The sequence below is a fragment of the Rissa tridactyla genome, chromosome 20, assembly GCF_028500815.1.
Source record: "Rissa tridactyla isolate bRisTri1 chromosome 20, bRisTri1.patW.cur.20221130, whole genome shotgun sequence".
NCBI classification, from domain to species: Eukaryota; Metazoa; Chordata; class Aves; order Charadriiformes; family Laridae; genus Rissa; species Rissa tridactyla.
Genome location: NC_071485.1, coordinates 6,710,070 through 6,731,826, shown reverse-complemented (window position 1 = coordinate 6,731,826; position 21,757 = coordinate 6,710,070). Strand labels below are relative to the sequence as shown.

Genomic DNA, 21,757 nt, shown 5'->3' with positions numbered 1-21,757 from the left:
AACCCGGGAGCTCTGAAAGTCAGAAACGCGAAGGAACGATGGAGATAAAAATAACCATCTGCAAAAATGCACACCCAGAGAAAAGAAATCTCTTCGATATTTCTAAACTGTTTGTGAGAGATTTAAGGAGAAAAGGAATGTTTTAATTTAAAAAGCTCACTGGAAGGATGTGTTTTGTGACAGTCATTTTATATGACGTTATCTGGGTCTTTTTTGCGGGTTGAGTTGTCGGCAGGTTTTCAAGGGGTTTTGTTTGTTCAAGCAACATATAAATGGATCAGATCCTTCGATATTTCTTTGTATGTTTGGGGCAGATGGAAGAGAAATCCCGCGATGTGAGTGGTGCAAAGAAAGTGGCAATGAGAAGGGAGAGCGGATTTCTGCTTTATTGTCTGGCGTTAGGACTGTTTTGGTTGTTGTTGTTGGTAAACCCTAGGAAATATACATCTTTCTCCTTTAAAGTTCTAATTCAAGGCATGAATGTGTGAGTTCTGAAGGGACTTAGGGACTGCGGTAAAAAATCGTTGTCATAGTAACAGAAAGGGAAATAGGCCTGGCTCACCTGGGACTTTAACTTACTGCAAAAGCGGATTTTTTTTTTTTAAGGAAAGCACTCGGCAGGAGAAATAAATAAATAAATTCTTCTTTGTATTCCAAATCAATTCTTCAACTATTTATATTTTCTTATAGCCAAGTCTTCTTCCTTCTGAATCTATCTTAAAGTCTTGGAATTTTTGATTTTAATTGTTGCAGTTAAACCCATTTTGTCCGACAAACGGAAATGAAAGGAATCCCAGAAAATATTTTCACTTGCAATAGAGGATGCCAAAAAAATTTCTTGCCTGTTATGTCTGAATTTTGAAGACATGCTTGTTTTGCGTTTAATCCAACAGCTGTGATTTTTCATGGAGTTTCTTTACCTCTGAAATTCACAGGTTTAATCAGGTTAATCAGAAAACAAAGGGATGGATCCTCTCCTCCCTGGATTTGACACAAAATTTTGTGGAAAAGCTTATAGGAAAATGCCTGCCTAATATTTCTAAACTGGAAAATCTGTATGTTGTAGTGCATAGTGTTGGATACGCCAGTCAAGTAGGCTGAGGATTCAACTTGCGTACACAACAAGCTAAATTCTACAGAATAATAACACATAAGTGTATGTCACAGGGCAAAAATAACTGGCACGAGAACTTTGTGCGAAGTTAATAGGTTTATCTGCTTGGACAGCATGAGCTGTCATGTATTACTTCAGGTTGGGGTTTTGTTATCCTCTCTCCATATCTGTGTAAGATTATAATCTGGGCTCCTGGCAGTTCTGCTTCTCCGCTTTAGTCACCGAAATCTCAATAACTGAAAACGCCGTCATGATGAAATCTCTGCAGCTTCTTCTGGGAGCTGTATTTGTTTCTGGTTTTTAATTCATTCTAAGTTTCAAGGCTTATCTGCGTCAGAGTTGCCCTGTCCGTTTTTGTAGTTTTTACAATAATGTTATCCTTCGATATTGTTTCATGGAAAATCCCTTCAGACAGCGACAGAAAGCCCTTGTATGCAGGGGAGAGATAAAGATTCGAAAATCGTGTGGTCAAACGTGCAGTGAGGAAATGGGCGTAAATCGGAGTAGAAACGTTGACTTACACCAGCTAGCAGCCCAGTTCCGAGTGGATTACAGTCATATTGGCTGTAGTTTCCCTTTTTTTAACTTATTTGTTACAGTTTGGTTTGGTTTTGTTTCTGTTTTGGGAAGTTCTTACAGTCCTGGTCTACTGATACACCATCATGTAAATCACTACGATGTAGACTTTAAAACAGAATATAACAACACACGTTTTGTTACGGTTAAAGAAGTGACATGGTTCTTTATCTTTCCAGATTCTTCTTAAAATTTTTTCTCAAGTGCAATCAGAATTGTTTGAAAACAGCAGGAAACCCAAGAGATATGAGACGGTTCCAGGTAAGTTTTATAAGGCTCAGCATTAACTTGTCTGCTTTTTTTCCTTTTTTTCCTTTTCCCTCTCCTCTTGCCTACATTGTTCATAGTAAATGTGATGACAGTATATGATAAGCCATATCAGATATTGTTAAAAGTTTTTCTCCATTTGTTCTGTTTAAACCTTTTTTTTCCCCCCTTTTTTCCTCTTTTTCTACTCTGAATCCCCAAGGGGAAGTGATGTACTGTACCAACCAGCAGTGGATATTTGATTTGACACCCTCGGGCAAAGCACTCGCACATACAGCTGCCCACAGCAGGGATCGTGTTTGTGATACTTAGATGCCTCAGAATTTTTCAAAGTAGCTCTGTACGTGGTACACAAGCAGCCTCCTCATTTCCCTCCACTCCCCATCTCTTCCCATCTCTTTTGCCTTTTAACTCTCTCGTGCCCTCCCTTTCAGCTGCTTTCAAAAAAGAAGCCAAACCAGTGATGGTCACTTTAAGATCTCACGCAGCAAAGCAACAAGACCCGTGGGACAATGACCCAGCTGCTTTGCAGTGAAATCTGCCACTGGTTTCATCATAGCTGTCGCTGATGGGTTGTGAATCCCAGCTAATAAAAACACAGAAGGAGGTGAAGTGTGTCACTGGTGAAGAGAAAGGCAGACGCAGTCTCCCATCATTCATACCCTAACCTTTTAAGCAACTAGGTTTAATAAATAAGTATTTCACCTGTAACCTAGCCCGCGCAAAAATGTAAACGGAGTGCTCAGGCCTTTAAACGTCCTGGATGCAGTGTCTCCGCTCTGCGCAGCGTGGAAGGTGGCAGGCAGAGAGGCTGTAGAGGAGTGATGCTAGAACTAACTCTCACGCAGTCGGGAGGGAGGCAGCGTGGTCCAGCGCAGGGACACAAGATTGCAGGTCAGGTGGTTGGACTGTACCACTAATTAGCTGGGAGACCTTCAATGAGACATTTTGCCTTTCTTTTAGTGTGTGTTTCCACCTCTCCAAATGGGGTTGCTCACCTTGGTAAAACTTTGTGGTCTTGATTCAGGAGAGCATTTGAGGAAGCGCACGCGTGCTGTGCCCGCCGGAGCCTTTGACATCTACTGATGAAAATCAGGACTGTCCTCCTAAATGCTGCTGCTGCTTGTTATCATTATTATTGAACTTTCACTCGGTCACATCCCTGATAAAAAGAGGATTTTAGCTTATTGAGGGGTGTGGGATTTTCTGGCAGACCCGCAAGACTTGTGGTGGGAGGGAAGGTGACATCCTTAGGTTTGGCAACTCATGTTTCAGTGCTTGGGCACTTGCATCACTTTCCTCATTTATAAATGAAGTTAAAACTCTGCGGGAGTTTAGAGTTGTTTAAAACTTTCCACCAAAACATGTTTTCACAGACCAGTGATTTATTTTTTTTTTTAATTTTACTAGCAATGAAAAATTAACAGGAGGTATATTTTTATTTAAAAAAAAAAGTTTAGCTTTTAAGAGAAATACTGCAAAACAAAAGCTTCTGAAAGCTCCAAAAATTTTAAAGAAATAGGGGCAAAAAATAGAAAAGAGTTAATTTTTTGTTTTGAGCAGAAATAAATTTAAAGAAAAACTTAATTTTTTTCACTAGTAGTTTAAAGAGACTGCAGTGACTTCTTCATTCCGTGTTTTTAGAAATGGTAAGACATGAGAAAAGAGAGGCGCATTGTTAGGAAATTTGTACTGATTTTTTTTTTTTCAAGTGGCAATTTCAATGAAGAAAAAACACCAATTAGATATCATCTGCCAAGAATGTGAAAAAATCTGAGAGTAAAGGAAAACTGGATTTATAGCATGTAAACAGATCTTGTTAGCTCTTAGAGCCAGCTCGAATAGCTGATTGTGGAATGTAATGAAACATAAATACAGACTCTCTTTTTGTTTTGTTTTGTTTTGTTTTGTTACGAGTTTGTAAAAAATCTTACACAAGGGTATCCTGATTAGCACCTGGGGATTCTAGGCACTGCCATGTTACAAATAATATTGGTTGTAACAGCCAAAATATAAGTCCTGGATCCAAATACACCTGAATGCTGAAGAAATGGAGGTCTGATTTCAGTTTCGTGCCAGCTGCCCCCTCGCTATGGCCAGTGAGACTGAAATCCCAGATTTCGATCGGGTGCTGAACTGCAGGAGGATTTTACATCTAATTTTTTTTGGCAGAATCTATCTCTAGTATCAACCGTATTCTTTGTTTCCGTTCTGTATCTTCACACCCCAAATGGGGATGTGATTGAGCCAAAAGACCTTCACATTTCCAGTGAAACACTGAACGGGGAAACTGAAATGAGTCTTTGAGCACCCATCTAGCTACTGATGGAATCTTCATTCCTGCAGCCCCTCCACCTGCCACGTGCCTCTTGGATATGAGAAAGTGTGGCCTCGCTTTTGATCTTTATACCAAAATCAGCAGTTTATTGGAGAAGAAAATGAGCTGGGAGAGACTCTTCATCTGGGTTTTCTCCTTTACAAGAAGCCAAGCTGGAAAACTAGAGCCAAGTGAAACTCTCTGGTTGTGTTCTGCAGGGCTCACTGAAACCCCTGTGGGTTCATACCCTTTGAGTTTCATTGTGAGATATCAGTGCAAAGCCCCAGATTAATCAACATCAGGGAAAACCACTAGGCTTAGCTTACTTTTTGTCAAAACTAAAAATGTTGACAAGACTTTTTTTTCAGAGTTACAAAAATTAACCCTTTGAGACAAATTCCAAAATACTTGCGGTTTTGAGTGAAAGCAGGATCTTCATTCAGGCTTGTTCAAAACTGGACGCATCAGGTTATAAGCTTTGTTCTGGTCTACGGAGGTCAGCGTGTATAAAAAAGGATACATAAAGTAGTTCAGTTGCTAAAATTTGACACATTGGGAGTAGAAAAGCTCTGTGTTCCAAAGGAAATTAGCCATGATGAGCTGTAAAGACAATAAGCACAGAGCTTGTTTTCTGTCTGCCTCGTTGTTTCGCAGGTTAGAAGCACGGCTTCCCTCAATGGAAGGGTAGTTAAAGAGTGTTCTTGAATGCTCCACTGTCTCTGTCTTCTGGCTCCTCCTATTTTTGGTTGATTTTGGGGGGGGCTTTTTTTGTTTTGTTTTTGGTTTTTCAATTTGGGCAAACGCTTTTTGCCGGCTGCTTGTTGAGCGCGGTCTGTCAGCTGCCCATAAAGTCAGAAGTGGGGAAAAAAAGATAGAGTACTTCAAATATTAGTGGTGTGCTTGCACACTGTGAACATATTCATTTTCATTTGAATTGTGAAGATTTACATGGGGCAAAGTAATTAATGTGCAGAATTGTTTATTAGGTTTAAAAGGGCAGTTGTTCATCCTACCAGTACTGGAACATGTGAGTAGAGTAAAAGCAGTCAAAAAGCACAGTGCAGTAGGGTACTTTATTCATTTTACGATTTAATTCATTATGTTTTATTCTTGGGCCACATCTAAAACCTTTGTTGGTTTTTTTCCTAATAAATTATTTGTACAGCTGTTGCTATTAACGGCCCTCCTCTTTCAAACATTTCCACGCATTTCACTTTCCTTAGACAGACTTCTGCAGCGATGCTCAGCTCAGTATCTTAATTCGTACCTATGTTTTTCTGCAGAACCAAATATATTAATTTGCAATGTTGTAATGCTTGTCAGATCTCCAGGAGACATTAAGATACTCTTTTTTATGGTTATTAAAAAAAACCCAACAAAACAGAAGAGAAAATCCTTATATCAAAGTTCTGATTTAAATTGCTACTGAAACCTGGAACTGAAAGGGTCTCATCAAAAACCGATTTTGCTCTTTAATAGAGATGGAATGAAAGCCCGAAACGCAGGCTTTGTTGTTGAGACACAAACATAAATAAGAGACATGGAAATAGTGCTGTACAATGCATCTTATTGAGTTCTTCCAGCATGGAAGAATGGTTACTCATGTCTGGAAAAGTGTCAAGTTAATGCTTCTGATTAGAGATGGGTGTGAAGCTCCACAGTTTGGGCTTGGCTTGGCTGAGAACCAAAGTTCCAGGGCGTTGGGATCCAGTCTCTGAGCCTGGCCTCAGCCCCGCTTCTAGATAGAAGATTTAGATATTTTGTAGTATAGTTACAGTATGTTAAACAAAATTAAATGTTAGATTTCACTTATATCACACTCGTTTAAAAAAAAAGGGGGTGGGGGAGAAAAAGGGATGGAAAGGTTACATTAACACGGCATTGTAAATTCAATACAGCTCCAGATGCCTGAAGAGGTTGGGTTTTTTTTCGTATAATTCTTTAGTTTGGAGAGCAACACCAGCTGCTTTGTGATCGCGTTAACTATTTGAAATTTGCTTTGATATTAAGAGCTTCAAAGATGCAATGAAAATCTCTTAACTTTCATTTTTTAATCAAATACAAAGGTTTTCTACTGTTGAAAAAAATGTTGTACCCCAGAAGTTAAAGGATGTATGATCATTATTTTAGTGGGTTTTTTTACCCAGTAGTAACATAATTCTATTGTGAATCACTCACTACTTAATGTCTGTCAGTGGCTAAAGCAGGGAAAGAGAACCTTTCTAGAACTAATGGATATTTTCACGGTTACTTGATGGCTGCCCAAATACATAAGCAGATCGAGTAATATGTCCTTGTGAATTTAACTGAAGCAAATATCAATAACTTATCAATGAATATATTTCTGAATAAAGATTTTCGGTGGAAAACTGAAACAGAAAGCAGCTAAAATCCCCTATTCAAAGGATAGTGCTGCCTGTTTGAGTTCAGCTAATCTGAGTTTCCGTAGGTATTGTCATTACTGTCATTGCTGTATTCGCAGTGAGTGATTCTCCCAGGAACAGAATTAAAAAAAAATAATATGATGCCCTCCATTTAATGAGGACTTCTCCTAGAGAACTTGATTGAAGCCCAATGATACTTAATGGTAACGACCGGTGTGTAATGGGGGACAATAATTCTGTGGAATTAAGATGAGGCACTTCAGCTAAAATGCTTCAGCTGAGACCTGGTACTAACGCATTAGACTCCTGTTGATTGGGAATTCTGCTTCATCCGGTAATGCACTGATTAAACAGATCCTATGGTGCCATGGTAGAGAGAAATGGTACAAGGCAGCAGACCATCGATACTAACAATGGTCATCTTTGAACCAACATGCCTTTTTAGAAACAAAAAGAGAAAGGTCACCAATTGCCCTCTGTTTTCAGCAGAAATCATGACATGGAATGTTTCCTGGCAGGTATCCCCCTCTAGGTGTTCTAGGGAGAAAGAGAAAGGAAAAATAACAAGGTGAATCCCTGGGGAGATTCCCTTCCTGACCTCAGAGTGGTTGGATCCAGTTCAGCATCAGGCACATGACAAAGCTGGCTGTGTGTGAGAATTCTCCCATTTAGCTTCTAACGTGAAGCACTGAAGGATCTGTGTCGTTCAGGAAAAAGAAAAATGGGTAGGAGTGGTGGGATAATATTGTGAGTTAGGGATGTTGACTGTAAGAAACAAAAAGGGGCAGCAAGAATAAAACGTAACTGGTCTAAATCAAAATCCTTTCCAGACATGGTAAAAGAATGTGTCAGAGACCCCCATGGTCAGATTTGGATATGAATAGAAGTCACTGAACTGTTGTTAGAGAGGTGAATACTGCATGGACTAATGTCGTTATGGGAGACTAATTTCCCAGGTATAGATTGTGAAACGTGCAGCTCCTATCAGCAGAGTCTCCAGCTATTGCTGGATGGTGGATTTCTTCATCAGGTAGTGACTGACCCAACAAAAGGTGATGTTATTTTAGATTCGATATGAGTAAGGGAAGGACTAACTGCAACTGCAAAAGAAAAAACACCGAAGGAGCTTAATGCACTCAGCTCTGAAGAGCAGCCAGCCTCTGTGACAGTGAGTGGCCAGAGTTGTGTATCGTCTATTAAAAACAAACCACAGATGAGATTCTGTGTCTCAGGTAGGCTTTGCCACTAGAAAGAAGGATACATTTGAACCATTGCACCCCATTGATTTCTTGTTTGGAATACAATATACTGGTTTAACTGTATTCAAATGAGAATGAAAATGAACTTGAAGCAGGTGCAGGAATGGGTCATTAAGGTGACTGGTGAGCGGACAAAAGCTTGGCTCAAATACTTCAGTGACATGCGCTGCTAAGGGATGTAACTGCTGTCTAAAAGTATCCTAAGGTAGGTCAGAGTGGGAAATAATAATTTTAAAGCTAGTGTTAAGTATAAACTGACGAGGAATAAATTTAGGCTGTAAACCACAAATTCCCAAACCATCAGGACAAGTAGGCTTTAAAACAAGAGGAGTACCAAAGGCAAGAGCTTGAAGTGGTTGAAGATAATTTTATAAAAGTAGCTACATGGTTTGGTTGTAATAGCAGGAGACTGGATGTCAGTGACCCAGGCATGGTCTTCCACCCTTGTGCCCCCATAATCTTAGGAGCCCCCATCCCTGAAGTGAAGGGATGTGCATAGATTTTGCCTGTTGGCCGAGAGTTTGCAGCGGGCTGAGGGGCTCAGGGAGGATTTCCCAAAGAATTCAATGGAAGTTTTGAGCAGAGAGAGGCTGCTGGCATTTTTCACATTGTTTATCTTATTCCTAATCCAACTATGAAGCAAACACATTATATTCTAGCATCTACTCCTGTATTACTCGCTCGACCAAAACGCCTGTTGACATCAATGGGAGCCCTGTCCAAGTGAAGACAGCAGGATGAGGCCTGACATCTTTTCTTCCACCCAGATGGAAAATAATAATAATGATGATAATTTTTAAAATCCTCAATAGTAGTTATTCTTTTGAAAAGTTAAAATAACATGGTGCTGTGACTAGAGAGTTATAAGGGAAAGTGCATCAGGAATGTAATATTGTTTCCAGATGTACAATGTCATAAAGAATTTTTTCCACACTTGGAATGGTAACAGGAATTTTTTGAGAGAGATCATTTACACAGTGATGAGATATGTTACATGTAAGTAAATGCCTGGATGCCTGGAATGTTTGTACCATATGTCTAAATAGGTGTCTGTGAGTGATAGAGCTTTTGTATATACGATGATGTGTATTTACTTGCATGTATGTGATTTGAAGAGGAGCATAGGTTAGAATATAGAAATACTGATATAATGTATAAGTGGGGAGGAAAGGTTGTAGTAGCCAGGTAAAGGTTCGTAAAGAAATAAAACACTTTGAAGTGTGCAGGCAAGCGAAAGAGGGGCAGAGCAGCTCAGGGAACCTGAGTTTAACGTGCTGAAGACAGTTTGACTGAATGTCATGGTAGGTGATCCCTCATCGTGGTTTTTGAGCAGGGATTACATTACAGAAATCCACCCGGGAAACAAAAATAATGTGGAGATACAGCACATGCATTTCTTCAGTACTGCTGGGGAATCCTTGGTTTATGTCTGTGGCTTTGTAGCTAATAACAAGACCCTTGCAGATTTGGAGAGAGAATCTTAAGAACTGTCGAAAACACCGCTGAGATGCCTGTAATTCCCTCACTGTTCGTGGAGATCGAACGTGCATTTGAATGGATGAAGGAATAACCCATTGCCCTGTCTATGTCTTGCTTGGTCGGTTGTCCGCCGAAACTCCAGCAGAGGTGACAGGTTGATCCAGCTGTTGGGCAACACAAAATCTTTAGTCTTTATGCTGTCTGTGTCAAATTTAGCCCTCAGCTCCAATTACCGACATCCATGGCCTACCTGACATATTTTGATGTTCTCAGATCATTCCCTTAGGATTACATTTTGCATTAACTACTGATTTTAGGTAAAAGACCATCAGCTGAATAGGCGTAGAAGCCAAGTTAGTCATACACAAGAAGAAGTGCCACCAGATCAGGAAAAGAAAAACACACCAAAACCATTTGCCAGTAATTTGCTGTTGCTGTGGACAAATCTGAGAATTTAAATCTCCAGGGAAGTTTGCACATCACCTTTCATCAGCACTAAATACAGGGTTTTTTTTTTTTTTTAAAAAAAGGCCTGGAATGTTTTACAATGTTAGGAGCACAAGTGATATTGATAAATCTGTGTTCAGAAGGGTATTGGCAAAAATGCATAGAAATGGTTAACAAGGTAATGGTAAGAAACGTTGACCTTGATTTGTTTAGCTAAGATGTAAAGATTTTTGAAGGTCAAAGGTGTTCTTGTGTAGTGTTTTGGAGTCTAACTGTGTCTGACCCTCTAACATTAAGCTGCTGTGGCCTGCAGTTTTGAAGAGTGAAGCAAACCAGGGGGAAGGAGAGAAGGGGGAGAGAACAGGAAATGGAGTGAGGTGTTTCAGGAAGTTGTCAGGAGTTGACTGATTGATTCCAGATGGAAAGGGTCACCCGTCATGACCCAGGAAATACTCACTGGGGGAAAGCAGTTGGCTTGTGAAAGGGAAGGGCCTGGGAGTAAGAGACCATAGTGGAATGCGCATTCCTCTTCCTTTTATCCATAAAACATGGGTTTTTAATCTTCAGTATAAAACAATCGGATTGTCATCTTCATCAGACAATCACTGGAGCAAAGTAAAGAAGTTCAGTAATTTCTACGTCCATAATCTCACGTGTTCTTACCCCACATCATGGATAAGGAGTTGGAGCAGTGTCGTAGCAAAGATGACAGAGGTCTCTGCTGAATTTCAACAGCGCCTTAGAGATTACTTAGAAATAAGGTCCAAAACGATGGGAAGGTTCTGGTCCAGGTCTGAACTTTGCGTTTTGTCCTGTCCCTGAGAATGTTGTATTTATTTACCCTAGGTCCCAGCCCGTGAAATGCCAAGTGGCTTTGACCCTCCTATGATGAATGGGAGAGGTAAATAAAAATGGAACTGCTCATGGAGAGAGGTCTGTAAGTGCAGCTTCCATTCCGGCTGGCTCAGGGAATAGAGGATGCTCAGCACTTATCTTCTAAACAGAGGACTGTTTCTTGCTATTGCTCGTGCTACGGGGATCTCTACAGCTCTCACTGAAATGGGGCTCTTGTGTTGTGCACATTTACACCCAAACGCTTATTCAGAGAGGGAATGTGTGTCTACTTGAAGTCTGCATATATTATAAAGATCTCATACTGAGAGCATGTGGGTGTGTGTTTATCACATACGTACCTTCTGTATGTGAGGTCAGATATGTATATATTATATAGTGTAACTGTATATATGATATACTTTTTATTTACATTTGGTTACAATTTAAACACTTGTCGTAAATATTTCAGACACTGGAATAATTCAGGTCTATTCCCCTGTTGCCATAGTGTGCTCTGTGCTGGCCAGTGAGAGATTAAAATTTATTTCCATTGTTTAACGGAAAATAATGAAGTGCATCTGAGTGGGTTCAGCTATGTCATGCGGGAAACGTTCACTTTGGACAGGAGTCTCACTCCACCCAAATGTGCAATGATGAAATCCGTTGGCACACAAAAGCAACACATTTTGTGACAAGAATGCTTGAGAAGTCTGAGCGTACAGTATGACAAGAGCCTTTTGGAATGAATTAAACTTGTCTCAAGCAAGAAAGTATTCTTTAAGCTAGCATAATCCTGTAGGAGGGCAAGGTTTCTCCTGCTATATGCTGAATATAGTCTTATCAACAATTAGAGCTTGACATGCCCTTACCTGGAGTATGAGAGCTGTATCTGTGAAAATCCGTGAACACATCCAGGCGCAGGTTCTCAATAGCTGGGAATTACTGTAGCTGTGCGGCAGCTGAATGGAGTTAAGCTGATTTACACTAACTAATGGTTGAAACCTGAAAGTTTCAGTAAGATGCATCTTCTTCCGGTAGTTAAAACACTGTTTGGTTTTTTTCCTAAAAGTTTGTGGGTTAAAGGCACATAGATTTCTGGATTTATAGGACTTAGAGCTTTGGATATTGTATTGTAAAGGGAAAACTAAGTGGGATTAATGAACACATCCAGTCACCTCCTCTAAGAATTCAGATGCTGTTGGAGCACAGCAACATAAGTTGTGGAGGCTAAGGTTTAAAAACTGCTGCTTGATTTGGGGTCCTCAGGCTGAGATGATTTTCGAGAGCCACCGAGCACACATAGGTCAAAACCCAGACATGATACTATGTTTTCACATAGTAGGAGTTTCCATTTTGTTCAGTCGATGGAGACCTGTATTTCGGAGCCGATGCATTTGGTGTGTGTGTGCGGTACAGCAGATGGCTCTGGGTCTGCACGTAGGTATCAGAGGGCAAAATGCTGGGGTGCTCCGCAGCCTGCCGTCCTGGTTGGTGTAGAGAGACGTCTTTGCCATCAGCTATGCTACAGTGCACCAGAGCAAGTTAAATTTAGGGCCATCTGCAGTAACTGGTTCATTATACAGTAAGGACTTTATACGGCCCTTAGGATGCTATGTTAAATGGAATTAATGCATAGAATAAAGGCTGAAAATATTTTCTCCCTTGCTTGTTAGGGAGTAAACCCTGCAGACATGATGCCATTTTACAAAGAGAACAGGGTTTTAACTCAACTGATTAATTAATACTTTACAAGTTGAATTTCAAAGTAAATTGTTTACCTGTCTCCTTTTTCTTCCCTTTCTAAACATCTAGGTTGTGCTATCAACAACAGTGAATGTTGACGGGCATGTACTGGCAGTGTCTGACAACATGTTTGTTCACAACAACTCCAAGCACGGACGGAGGGCACGGAGACTTGACCCCTCAGAAGGTAGGATATTTGTATGAAGAGCAGTACACAAATGAATGCAAAAGCACATTGCCCATTCTTCCATTTCTATTTGTTTTCAGGAGGGAGGGAGAGCTAAGGGGGAACTACAGAACCTCAGGGGGGCTAGAGGAGGAAGGGGCGGGAAAACAGTGTCTGCTGCATGCAAAATATGAGCCTTTTTACATCTAAGAGACTGGCTCCCCCTTCCTCCCCCAATTTATTAATTAGTTCATACTGCAAAGATGAAAAACGTAGAAACACCAAGTATTATCTGAATTTCAGATTTCTCCTTCAGCCGGGATAGATTTGATTTCAGGCAACACGACATCTCAGTTAAACAGAACTGTTACAGCGCAAGATGTGTATGAAAAAGTGTCACTAGTTCCCTTAAACAAACTATGCACAAAGCATAACAATGCCCAGAAGGGAACTGACACTAATTGATTTTAGTTTGTTTGGCTAAGCAAGACTCATGGCCATCTACAGGATGGGTTTTGGACTATATTAAAGCAATTACAAATACTTGTATCTGTTAAGCTTCAAACTGGTTGGCCCCTCCTCTCCCTCTTCCCATACATTCATTACCAACACATTCCACCTCTCTCACACAGACAGTATACTCAAAATTACTCAAAAATGCTATCTGTGCCTGCTTTTCCCTCCCCTGCAGCTAGTGAAAGTGAGAAGCGCTAGTGATGTTAGTAGAAAAGACAAGCAAGGATATTATTTCATTATAATGTTTTGCTGCCCCACTTCTTAACTGTGCCCTATATCAACCTAAAAGAAGAATTAATGAACTGGAAGAAAATGATTGAATCAGTAAAGAATTCAGAGTGGTGTTAATTCTCCCCCAGCGGGCAGTGAAATGGTAGAAGGAAAATCCCAGGATTCCTAGCCTAGGAAGCCATCCAGTTTTTCCTTGACTGATTGGATGTGATTGACTGGCTGTTCAAAGGAGTCTCATGTTTTTGGAGCACTGCCAAAGTTCCCCTCCACCTCTGACCCTGTCAACATTGGGAATGGAGTGATGGATTGACTTTGGTTATGGCCTGGAAACCATATTGGGTTCCTGATGGGATGTATAGTCCAGAGGCCTTGAACATATGGAAGAGAGGAGAAAAAAAAAATCTACTCTATAAAATCAAGAAAATTATTAAAAATTGTCTCCTGATAGGAATTGGAGGAAACATTTGATATTCTCTTACCTTTTTTACCCATTGATAAACTTAATAAATCTTAATCTACCTCTCTTTCCACAGAGTTTAGCTTTTGTGCGATCATATGCTAATAAGTGGGGTTTTTTTTAAACAGCCTCTGCACAATCATTTAAGCGTTTCATTTTTACACCCACTACAGTTGGCCTATTAGGCTTTAATGACACGATGTTAAGTGCCAGTAATGAATAGGCAAGTAATTAACACAAGCAAGGCAGAAAACATGCTTTTATTTATCTATTTATTGGTTTATTCATTTATGTATTTATTTATTTATTGGGCTTCGTGGCATGGTAGAGCAGCCCTCATGGGTGAATGGTTGGAGGGAGCTTGTCCTAGGCCTTTGTCAGCGCTAGGGAATTGATGCCAGCCACGGAGTGGTGCAGAAACTCCAGGCGTGGGCAGGTGAAGCTGCTCTAAGCTCCGGTTTGCATCAAACATGACTCAGGACTGCTTAAGGCGCACAGAAATTGCCGCTGCAGGGCTTTACCCCCAGTATTGCAAACAGTCTCAAGACTGCGTGGGAGAAAAAAACCCATAATCCGATGTCCTTTTTGTTTTGTTTAGCTACACCGTGCATCAAAGCAATCAGCCCCAGTGAAGGCTGGACTACAGGGGGAGCGATGGTGATCATTATTGGAGACAACTTCTTTGATGGGCTGCAAGTCGTATTCGGAACCATGCTTGTATGGAGCGAGGTAGGTAGGGCTGCCTCCCTGTTGCTAACCTGAAGAAAAGCTCCTTTTCTGAGGAAAACGGAGGGGGAACAATGTTAATTCCCATTCCAATAATGGTACAAAACTGGCGGCGTGTTAAGGTGGGCCATACAAACCTGTGTGAAGGAAATTCATGGAACATGTTCAGTCTGTGGAACTCCTTGCTGTGTGATATTATGGAGGCCAACTGCTCGGTAATATCCAGAATGGACCTGGAGGCATCTGGAGACAGGTAAAGGTAAAGAAATAAAGAAAGAATTAGAGTGTGGGAAGGAGAAAGAATTCTCCCTGGGTCTAGAAATAACGCCAGCAGGTAACCAGTGGGCATAAGCAGTACAATTTTCCTGAGGACAGTTTATCCTAAAATGTGTCTTCCTCTCCTGGAGGCAAGAAACTAGAGCACATGTATCACTTGTCTGATCTATGGTGCCTCCTTTATAGGAATAAATGACGTATTTACTCATAAAGCATCTTTGTAGGGTGAAAGTGGGGGGAGTAACACAGACATGTCATAATTGTGCCTCTCCTTTTGTTGTTTACCAGCTTATCACGCCTCATGCCATCCGAGTTCAGACACCTCCACGTCACATTCCCGGAGTGGTTGAAGTGACATTATCGTACAAATCCAAACAGTTTTGCAAAGGCGCGCCGGGCAGGTTCATTTACACAGGTAGGTGACTGTGATTAACGCTAGAGGAGCTCAGGCTCAGAGCCTCTTTGTTTTGGTAATCACCGTTGACAACTCTCTGCTTTCTTGCTTTCTTCCTTAATTTAGCCTCTTGCTGTTTGAAGGCCACTCTGCTAGTTGTGACATTTGGACATGTAAGGAGATAGCTTCATTGTGCTGCAGAGGCGTTAAGGCACTGTTACTACACATGTTAATATTTTTTCCAGATTAGAGCTCATGCTGTTCTGATATGGCTCTGCCTATAGATATACTGAGTGTACGGGAACATGATAGCATTGTCCTACATACTGGAAGATGTTTTATTTATAACAGAATTTATTTTACATTTCCCTCTCGCTGGGGGTAACCTTTCATTTTCAAGATAATCCCAGAGGACAAGGAGAGCATCTTGTATCAAGAGACATCAGTGAGCTGAGTGGAAAATAAATCTGTTGGGGTTTTTTTATTCTTAAATGGATTATCAACTTATTTAGTGTCCTATATTCACCTCTGCTAGCAGGAAAACGTTGTCTAGAGATCTGAAAGAAAAAAATCGGATGGGACCATTTCATTGAACTGCCAGAACCAGTAGTAACAATGATGGCATAAAACGTAGACACTAAAGTTTCTGTAGCCTGTTACACGTGGCTGGAGAATAATGGTGTGCCAAGATCTAAAGGGTGGGTTTGTTGAATGACTTGCTCCCACCAACTTGTATTCAGATTTCTCAAAATGGAAGGATTTATTTCATTTTTAAAAGCCTCTTACTACCAACAATCCTCATTAAATAATCTTTGTGTATTATATTTGACATATTTTAAATCATAATTTAACTGAAAAATAATAATGAAGGTCCAGGAAATATTTTATTAAGAATTTTAAGGTAAAAACGTAACCACCTGTTGAGTGAATTGGTTAGAATTTTTCCATAAGTGGAAAAATTTGAATGAAAATCTGACACATTAGGACTTTAGAAAGAACCAATGATCTGTGAAGGTCCTGTTTTATGCCATTTTATATACCCTTTATTATTACACATGCTAAATTAGTGTTTAGTTATGTACGTGGAAAGGCATTTATTCATACAACTGCCACACCTAGAAACCTGCAGCAAGAATTAAGCCTTCAATGAAGATACTGAAATGATATATTCAGTCCATTGAGTGAAAGTGACTTTGACTCAACCTTAAAGAGATTTGGACTTTCTTCTGATTTGGCACCAAAATAACCCTTGTGCAGAGCGAAGTCGTTCTGGAGTTATTCGTGGGTTTGTGAGGTCAGGGTGTGGCCAAAAGCTTTTGAAATACATTTTCTTCTAAGGCAGAGCATTGACTCACTGATCCCTGGGCCTGATCTGATGCTTGAGCAGGTTGAACTTATCTCCTTTTCCTGAGAGATGACTGGCAAAGCCACCAGACAGGTTAAAGTTTCACACCTGCGTGCAAATACAGTCGTGTTTCTACAGAGATGGGACAGGTTTAACTTGGCAGAGTCTGGCACTCCTTAAGCAAAGGGGCAGTGTCACTGATCCATGGGGAGTACAGGCCTTGTGGGGGCTGGACCAGGCTGATGCCTTTACCGTCAGAGAGACTGTTAATTCTTTAGTTGTTATTACAGATTTAAACGTAAAGTTCTTCTGTTCCATTTTCTGCTTCTGGAGGCCTTGATCGCATGGTGTCTTCAACACAAGCAGTGCTGAGGGCCACCATCCCTCTGCCGTCAGGACCTGTGCTGACAGAGGTGGAGGAACTGGGTGATACAGAGACGTGCAATAGGAATGTGCATTCCTCTATAGAGAAAAGTCTTATTATTGTAAAGCTGTTTTAAGTGCAAACTTACTTGTACTATTTAGGGGGGACTTGAGTCAGACTGCAGCGCAGTTCTTTGACATGTTAATTAGGGTTACACACAGAAAAGGACATGAAGATGTATGTAGGAGCCAGCAGAAGAGAAGAAAGTTAAATATACTATCCCTGTTTTACTGCTGTTATTGGCATAGGGATATCCGTTAGCATTCTCTGAGGAGTGAGTGGGTGCTTACTGCCATATGTTACAAAACAGCATTTCGCAGAAGATGCCGAGCTGTTAGAGCGAGGGTAGAAGAGACAACTTTTCAATCTGTCTGTTCAAGAACCTGCAGCTCTCCCACCATGGCAGGCAAAATGATAAACACAGCTATTAGGTAAAGGCTCACCTGTATAATCAATTCCCCCAGGTTGTTGCTGCTAATAGCAGTAAAAACAACTTCTAAGCTATGAAAATAACATGGTGGCATTTTTTTTCTTTCTGTGGCTGTGCTATCAAAAAACTACTGTGATTGTGAACAAATGCATTCGGTTTTAACTTAGGCAAGCCATATTCAGGCAATCGAGGTCCTTCTGCCTGTCAGTCTTCTTCAGACCTTCCACAACAACTTTGGAACTTCTTGACCGATTTCTATTAGATTTTATCAGAAAGTTAGGAGCATTGAAGATGCACAGTTCCAGCACATTTATGTGAAAATGGAAAATGGTAAGAGAGACCTGAATTAATCCCCCACTGAAAGAAAGGGTGAAGGGCTCAACCATGTTATTAGACAGCAGAGAAGCTACCAGAAAACAGCCTCAGGTTGTTTAAATGCCACTGCCCTCAGAACGCGTGTGTGCATCCATAGTACTCTGTAAAATATCTCAGTAGCAGCACAGAAGTGCTGTTATTCGTTGGGTAGAGTAGCAGACAAATACCGTATCAAATACCAAAGGGGAAAGTTCGGTAGGTTTTATAATTATTGGTGAGGTAGTTCTGTGCATTGTAACAAAAATCTGTGGGTTTTTTTTGAAAATGGAAGTTTATTATTTTCTTGATAATTTTAGTACTTTATGTTGCAATATATTCCTCTGAGCTGTCGCAAAGTTTATAGATAACGTATCAGAAAGTGCAGTGGGCTGGGAGACACAAATAAAACCACTTCTCTCTTGATTTGTAGTTGCCTTAAGAAACGAGAATTTCTCCTCTAAATACCTCCCCTTTACATTCAGGCTGCGCTCTGCAAAAACCAAAGAAATGCAGAGGCATTAACATCAAGCCCAGGAGACTGAAAAGTGTGAAATCCTGCAAACTAAAAGCATGGGAAGATGTAGTTCTGTCAGAACTAATAACAGCAGCAACAACTAGCAGCCCCGGCACTAGCAGGGTCATGTTGTATTAAGTCCTTCATAATTATTAAGTGCTGAGATCCAACCTCAGATGAAAAGCACGAAGGGTCAAGTCATATGAAAAATACTGAGTAGCTGCCTATAGGTACTTCACAGCTATGACAAGAATAATTATTTATATAAAAGCAGACCTCATCGGGGCCTCACGGCATCAGACATGGGCAACCAGTTCCAGAAAGACACGTGCTTCTATTTTATAGGAGACATCGCCACGGAAGGATAAAGAAAGATGAACTGCTTGCCTGTGGTTATAGAGGAAAGCTGGAGATAGACAGGGAAATAGAGCTCTCCGGTTCTAGTCATATCCTTTATTCGCTGGAACACCAATATTCTTAAAACATGGAAACAGAAAAACAATGATCTTAGTTAGTATTGTGTGTATCTGCCTATGCCCTCATTATTTAATATACAATCAAATATTAATGTTTGACCTGATTATACTTGAACTTTTTTCTTTCTTTATTTTTTTTTTAAGAGTCACAGTAAAACAGGTTGTTTGAAGAAGAAAATGATAAACTGTTAAAAAGATGAATATAAAAATTAGATATAAATTTCAAGGGTAAATGTAAATGCCCCAGTGGAGCTGTTAGGGGAGCTCATGGACGTCCTGCAATGTGTATTTATAATGGGCTCCTTGCACAGCGTGCTGCGCTGGCAGCGCTGCAGTTATGGGTCTGTCAGCGTTTCCACTCTTAAGTGCTATCATTCAGGGTGCTGCAACTCAGCCATCAAATTCCTCTCATCGCCCAAATGTGATGGGTGGACTTTTCCATAAGGTTCCCAGATGGAGAACTTTTATAAGAGTGAAGCCACCGGGATTCTACGGACACGTAACGGTGCGCTACAGAAAATAGCAAAAATCTAGAGAAACTGCTTGTTACATGGTAATGGCAGTGGCTGAACCAACTTACATACATTAATAGCTTAGTATGCACTTGAAGTGAGAGATAAAAAGTCTAATTTTACATCACCACAACTAAACATTTAGTCTCCGTGTGCACCTTAATCTGGTGAGAATACAGGTTACACATATATCGCCCATGTTCTGAATTACTTTTCTTTCATCAGCTGTTCCTGGAATAATAAAACGTTTGCTGCTAATCTGGCAGTAGCCTGATATTCTGCTTTTAATACCACACACATTGCAGTTCTCTGCCGCTGTAAGTTCCCTTGACTTTAATAACGCTTACATTAGTTTACGCCAGCTGAGGATGTGTCTCGTAGGCTTTCATGTCTTAAGTTTGATCACAGCTCTGCATTTACTCTGTCATAGAGATGCTAACCTGGAAATGTGTATATCAGGGAGATTTTGAACATAATTTTCCTTGCTGAGCAGAAATCCCCCGGGGGTTAACTTGTCAGAGCAATGCAATATAAAATAATCTGTAGGATATGTTGGACTCCCGGGCTGTACTGTGTCAGTCTCTATGCCAGGTGCCAGGGATAGGCGGTACCGGTTTGCTAAAGCTTGTAAGTAGATTTGAGAAGGTCTTGTTATCTGCTTGTGGGAAACACCACTTACAAGGGTGCAGTGAGCTCTACAAATTGGAAGAGCTTGGCCAGAACACAACCGATGTGACAGAAAGCATTTGCAGAGAGCGGCTCCGACCACTGCTTTAGCCTAGGGAACGCACACAGAATAGGAGGCGATGCTGTGTTGGGAGTAGGGTGTTTGGAATGGCTGTTGCCAACCCAGCAGATACCCCGCAGCGCCACTGGCAGTCCCCTTCTTGCAGCATCCTTCTATCTCCAGACCAGCATGTCCCCCTCAGAGCAGGCTGACCAGTGTCTGTGTACCCCCAAGCCCACAATTAGCATGATTATAGCAAGCAAGCTTCTGTAGGAGGCAACGTGGAAATGTTTTATTCTGTAGGGTGAATACCAGCCATCTCTTTACTGTTGTCTTGAGCGAAGGTAGTCACTAGGGCAAAGATGGAATTGAAGCTTTAAGGCCATTGGAGCCTTTTTCTCTATGTTAATGGGTTTACAAAGGTTCGGCATCGCACTCCAAATTCGGCGATCCTTCTGGCTCAGTTCTCTGGGTTCAGGATATTTCTGGGGATATGCATACTCTGTTTCTTTCTCATTCATACTTTGCCAGCAGAGGACTTGTGGCCCTTTGGTCTGCTTCGTGGAGTAAAGCAAAGATGAGCTGCAGGAGGTCCTTGGTTGTGGCCCTTCTTTGATTGGCGGAGGAGAGTGCGCGTCTCCCAAGGCAATATCGGAGTGAGCTGTCGCTCATGGTAAATTGTGCAGATCTTCATAACATCATCTTCCTTCAACAGTCTGATGTGCTTTGATGTGTGGGGAAATAATTAATACTTTAAATGTCAGCACTGTTATCACTGGGTATCTGAGTCAGTCCCCGTTGAGATGAATGGGACTGAGCTGTTGTTTCAGGTTTTGCAAATGCAGACAGATGTCATGGCATCAATTGCTCAAGTGTGAGAATTTTTCTTCTGTTCCAGTGAGTCATAATAGCTGGAGACTTGTATTTAAAATGAAAGCATGGATTTTGGAGGGTAAGGAACAATATAAAAGAGGAAGGACTGTGCCATACTCTATTTGAGCCTCGTCATAAATAAAGTCTGGCAGACTGCGGGGCAGTCTCCCTACCGCTGACTGCAACAATTCTGTTGTTAAAACAGTTATGCTAGCGTGAGGCTTACAGCCTAACCACCAATTTAGGTTATTCACTAGATGATTGCTCTTTTTTTGCATACACTATATCATGTCATGCACAGTTTTTTAAACTGTGCTCTGGGAAATTCAAGAGACCCCTTTATGCCTGAAACACTGGATTTGAGAGTTCCCAAAGGGATTTTGCTGTACCTGAATCAGTTTTCTTGGGGGTTTCATTTCAGATACCTCATTTGTAGGAAATAAGGAGCAGCCTGCTTCTGTGTCAGACCCCTTCATGGTCTCTGAATCCATGAACCCAAAAGCATTTGGATATAATTTTGGCATATTTCTATGTAACACAGAGATAAATCACCACTGGTCCAGTAGCTCTTTTCTCAGTGGAAGTGGTATGTGGTGAAGCTGTTTAAACTTGCTGGTGGATTCTCCGTCTTTCCCTTCAGTAGAAGAGGTACCGGTTACTTCTACAAATGTTGGATGTTGGTTTTTAACAGGATTTCACGACAGAGATATTTTTGTTTCATTAATGAGTAAAACTAGTAGTAGGCCATTCTGTTGCAAGCTGTACAGAAAAGCTTTTGTGCTGAAAGACATAATACATACATTGATTCAAAATGGCTGAGTTATTCTTAGAACAATTCAACGTTGTTGAGAAATGATTTGCTGCTATTTATCTGTCGGAATGAAAATGTTCATGTCAATCCATTGGAAAAACGTTT

At 40.8% G+C, this 21,757-nt stretch overlaps 1 protein-coding gene across 4 annotated transcripts in view; it reads left to right on the top strand.

The window, feature by feature from the left end:
• The window catches only part of EBF2 (EBF transcription factor 2), a 145,319-nt gene that overhangs the window by 104,285 nt on the left and 19,277 nt on the right, over positions 1 to 21,757 (top strand). For all 4 annotated transcript variants that reach the window (XM_054180779.1, XM_054180778.1, XM_054180780.1 and 1 more), the window contains exons 7-10: positions 1,870 to 1,951; positions 12,490 to 12,607; positions 14,389 to 14,519; positions 15,081 to 15,207. In XM_054180779.1, the coding sequence (XP_054036754.1) occupies positions 1,870 to 1,951; positions 12,490 to 12,607; positions 14,389 to 14,519; positions 15,081 to 15,207 (458 nt within the window). The remainder of the gene's footprint in view (positions 1 to 1,869; positions 1,952 to 12,489; positions 12,608 to 14,388; positions 14,520 to 15,080; positions 15,208 to 21,757) is intronic.